A 4,800-nucleotide genomic window follows, 5' to 3' on the forward strand; every position below is an offset into this window, starting at 1 on the left:
CTCACAGCCCAGCAGCTTTCATGAGCTCCAGCTTATGTGTGTTTGTAGCTCTGTTCCATCTCAGGAGATACCAACCGGCACCATGAAACCTGATCAACATTACAGCCTTGGAGTGCACTGAGTTCCTCACTCACTCAGTACAAGAACCTCTGTGTGCTCATCTTCTCACCTTGGAAGACCACTGCAGCGTTTGCCAAGACCAAGCTGTACAATCTCCTCCACACCTGCACCGATTTGGGGTTCATGCAGGCTGGAAATATGGCTGACACACAACGTGTCTGAAACCAGCACGCCACCACAGAATTAGTGGTAAACCACCAAAAAGAATCACTCCAACACAGTTCCACCTGAACATGATGAACAACCTGACTTCTCAGTCAAAAGTAACACTGTGTAACACTCATCCACACAAACTGCCTTGTGTGTGATAACGCACGATGTGTCGTTTGATAACGTTATCTGTCAGTGGACCACACACTGCATCCCACGCCCAAACACCCTGCAGAACATTTGTGTTCTGCCACTCGGAGGTTTGGAGCTCAATAGCAGTAGATGGCAGGTGTCAAATCAAAGTGCTTTTCGGCTGTGCTGCATCACCAACAGCCCTGCAAACTTGAGAGCTGAACAAACCCTACCAGATGTGTGCTTTACTTGCAGAACCGAGGCCCCGTGGAGAAACAACCCAACGCCTCCACGTGCAGACGCCAACCTGTGACCTTCACTGCCCTCAGCGCAGCGCAGCTGTGCCCCGCTCAACGGGACGTGGGTTTTTGGTGCCCCCCTCCCTGCGGATCGATGTTCCAGCAGACACACCGCGCACTGGCAGAAGGTGCCTGCACAGCTGATGGAGACGCTTACCAGGAAACAAGCTCAAATCAAAGGAAGGCGCACACCCGAGCTGAGAAGAGCAGCACGGAGATGTGACCACAAACAGAGCGGTTAAAGAAACCCTAAGATAAGCAGAGAAGGGAGAGGAGCAGCCGACCGGGCCCGGACTCGAGACCGCAGAGCCCTTCTGCTGCTGGCGCTCCACGCCGCGGTGTGAGTCCTGAGAAAAACCCCTCCTGCACAGCCTGCGGGTTCAACGCCCACAGATGAGCTCGGCCATCGGAACGAGGGCACAGACCGACAGACCGACGGACCGCCGGACCGCCCCACACAGGGCAGCAGCTTCACGCCCTCAAGATGGCGCCCTCCTCCTGCGCCACGCCCCCAAGGCTCCCACAGCGCCCGCGCGATGCCCCATCCCCTCAGCCAATGAGCGGAGCGACCGCGGCCCGGGCAGCCAATCGGCGCGGGGCGAGGGCGGGGCTAAGGCATGGCGGCCGGGCGGGACGTGAGCGGCGGGCTGGAGCCCGTGGCCGTGGCGCTGTGGCCGCCCGGGGAAAGCCCGGCGCCGTTCCAGGTAGGCGGGGCGGCCATCGGGAGCGCGTCGGCCGGGCGACGAAACGCGGTGTTCGGCAGCGCTGAGATCGCTCGCTCACCCGCGGGGGCATCGGCGTCACCGAGCCGCGCGTCCGCCGTCCTTCCGACGCGGGCGGCCGTTCGGATAGCCCGGGTACCCGGGAGAGCCCGGTAGCGGGCTCTGAGTGCCGCTCTCCCCGCAGTACAGCCCGGACTGCGTGCCCGGGGCGGACGGAGCCATCGACCCCACCGAGGTGACCTTCCAGGGCTGCCCGTGCCGCGTCCGCTCCTGCACCGCCCCCTCCTGCCCGTGCGTGCGGCTCGGACGGCGCGGCCGCGTCCCGCATTGCGCCGCGCCGCTCTTGGAGTGCAACGCCATGTGCCGCTGCGGGGACGGCTGTCAGAACAGGGTCGTGCAGAGGGGTCTGCAGGTCAGGCTCCAAGTGTTCAAGACGGCTAAGAAGGGCTGGGGCGTCCGCGCTCTGGAAGCCGTGGCCGAGGGGAGCTTTGTCTGCGAATACGCCGGGGAGGTTTTGGGCTTCGCCGAGGCACGCAGGAGGAGCCGCGCCCAGGCGGCCCAGGATCCGAACTACATCATAGCCGTGCGGGAGCACCTCCACGACGGGCGGCTGATGGAGACCTTCGTTGACCCCACGTACATCGGGAACGTGGGCAGGTTCCTCAATCACTCCTGCGAACCCAACTTAGTGATGGTGCCCGTCCGCGTTGACTCCATGGTGCCCAGGCTGGCGCTTTTCGCTGCCGCCGATATTTCTGCTGGAGAGGAGCTTTGCTACGATTATTCTGGGAGGTTCCGTAACTTACCGCCAACTGAGGGGGAACAAAAAGCTTCAGAAGAAGGCAGCGTGCTGAGGAAGCCGTGCTTCTGTGGGTCCCAGACCTGCGCTGCCTTCCTGCCCTGGGACGGCTCCCTGTTCCCCGCTGCAGACACACATTCACAGAGCTCTCCGTAGCTCCCTGGCCATACGTAGCGATGCCATTTTCTCCAGTAGTTGAAGTGCACCTAGATCAAACTGCAAACATCAAAGAACTGTTTTTTATAGAAGTATAAAGCGAGGTTTTGAGTAACAGCTGAGAACGTAAGATTTTGAGACCACCTTCATGCAGCGTCCCAGAGGCTGTTTTCAAGGTGGATGATAAGAAGCTTCAGGGTGTTCCAGTCTCAATTACTGACCTGGGATTGGTGCTTTCTTCTTGTTTTCACCTGGCAGCTTACCATATGTTAACAAATTATGTCTTTAATTTGTACTAAAGCTTTCAGAACGAATGAGCATTAACACAGGTATGGAGAAGGGATCTGTGGTAACAGCAACAGGCAGCTTTGGCAGTCACACAGAGGAGTGAGAGAGACAAAGGAATGCTGGAATTTGCAATAAGAGGCATTAGATGTCTTAAACCTTGTTGTAAGAAATAAATCTTTAAAATGAGTTGCTACAGTTCTCTTGTTCCACCAACCGCAATTCTTACACATGTTCAAAACCTGCCCTAAAAGGCTAGCTTAAATGCTTCCCACCTGCTTTTCCTCTTCCAGTCACATGAAGCAGCTTGCCAAAATTCCTCATTAAGGGACTGTTCCATTTTGTTATTGCTTAGCTTCTGTGCAGGGCGCACAGAAGGCTCATGGATGTGGTTTAGATAGATGGGATGATTGCACTTCTATCTTGAGGCTCATCTGCTGTGATTTCTGCAATAACAGCAAGCATTGCTTCTACATTACTTTCCAGCACTGTAATATTGCACTCCAAAAGTAAAATCAGAGCGCAGCCCAAAGCAGCACTGCACTGCTGTTCTGGCTTCTGAGATGGATTAAAGTTGGAAAGTGAAGCACATCTGAAAACAACAGACTGAGAAGTTAGGAGCTGTTGTTTTCTTTTCTCTGTTTCTACAGAGGCAAACAGAATGAGGCAATGCCTGCCTCCTGCAGCAGGAAAGAAATAATTATTGCATCTTCTTTCTGTTATCCTCGTACAGAGATACACACGTGCTGCTGTGCACGGCCTCCCTGCGGCGCTGCAGGAGAGCAGCTGGGGAGCGTTCTGTCTGCACTTCTGTCACTACAGAGGAACACGCACAGGAATGCAGCTGCTGTGAAAGGTACCATTCCCACACAGCGGGGGCAGCAGCTTGATTTCCTTTGGTCTGAGCTGGGCTGTCTGATTCTACAGAACTGTGTGGTTCTGTGACTCAATGCACGCTTTGCTAGGAACCAGAACACAGCTTAGACTGCAGGATTTCTCGTCTTGTTTAGGGGCTTATCTGGTTTTCTTCTCCCCAAGGGCATCGTGGCAGCCACCCAGACACTTTCAGCCTACAGGACAGGAGGTGTGGGAGTAGATGATCCAATCTGCTTCCTCTTTTTCCTCCTGGAAAAAGTTTCAAGATAGGTTTGTCTCCTGTATTCCTGTTCCTGAAGATTAGATGGGTTTTCAAGATGACAGCACTGTGTGTTAGCTTCCTGTTATGAATACATACTTGGCATGATTTCGAGTAGTTAAGGAAGTGTAAATTCAAAACCCAAAACAGAGGAGCACATTGACAATACCTGCTCCTTGCACCAGCAGCCTTAAATCCGAGCTCATTGCCTTCTGCCCCTGCAGTCCTACCTGCCCAGCCCCCACCCGCTGCTGCTGTCTCTAACAAGCGAGCTGAGCAGTTACTGGGCCAAAACAAACTTCCACACGCAGAGCAAGAAGGGACTGCAGGGCTGTTAGAAACAGCAGCACTAAAGGCCCATCACAGCACACCTTTGTGTAAACAGCAGGGCTGGTAGCACTGCTTGCTGCCCTCAGGTGTGGACCAGAATCCTAAACGTGCCCTAGCAAGGAACTGAAAAAAAAAAAATTGATATGAAGTTGTTTTTAAATAGCAAAGTGAACTTTCCACTATGCAGAGCTATATACAGCTTTGGTTTTGTTTGTTTTACTCCGAGGCATTTTTCCAGAATAAAAATGAAAAACAACTCCGCAGAATCTTTACGAAGTGTATCTCTGAAGGCAGAATTATACCTTTTAGAAAGGGAGAATCAATTTTATTAAGAATTAACAGGAAAAGATGTTTCTAATACACAGATTTAAAACCTTTCATGCTGGTAAAACGACCTCAGCGTACAAAATATTTGCCACAGAATCCTGGCTTTCACCACGCTGACGTGTTCTGGAATCATTTTTTCTGCTGCTCACATGAGTTTCCCACTGCCCCAGAGGAAGGGCTCCCCTGATGCTCTCCTGTGCCTCCCAGTATCAAACACCAAGTGCAGAGGGAGCTGGATGGGCACAGGTTTGTATTCACCTCACACTGCATTGACCCGCACCTACTTCACCGCAAAGAAAACACTGCTGGGAAGGAGCGTCATCAATGCAAAAGTTCTGTTAATCC

General features: G+C 53.5%; 1 protein-coding gene across 1 annotated transcript; it reads left to right on the top strand.

Annotated features, from left to right (window-relative positions):
* Positions 1-1,318: 1,318 nt before the first annotated feature.
* LOC306950147 (histone-lysine N-methyltransferase SETMAR) lies at positions 1,319-2,378 on the top strand (the record flags this gene model as incomplete). The annotated part of the gene is made up of 2 exons (XM_079540304.1): positions 1,319-1,558; positions 1,608-2,378. 2 exons carry the CDS (start codon positions 1,319-1,321, stop codon positions 2,376-2,378), a joined length of 1,011 nt encoding a protein of 336 aa, XP_079396430.1.
* Between the last annotated feature and the right edge of the window lie 2,422 nt (positions 2,379-4,800).

This window comes from Tetrao urogallus (genome assembly GCF_951394365.1).
Source record: "Tetrao urogallus genome assembly, chromosome: 10".
Classification (NCBI taxonomy): domain Eukaryota; kingdom Metazoa; phylum Chordata; class Aves; order Galliformes; family Phasianidae; genus Tetrao; species Tetrao urogallus.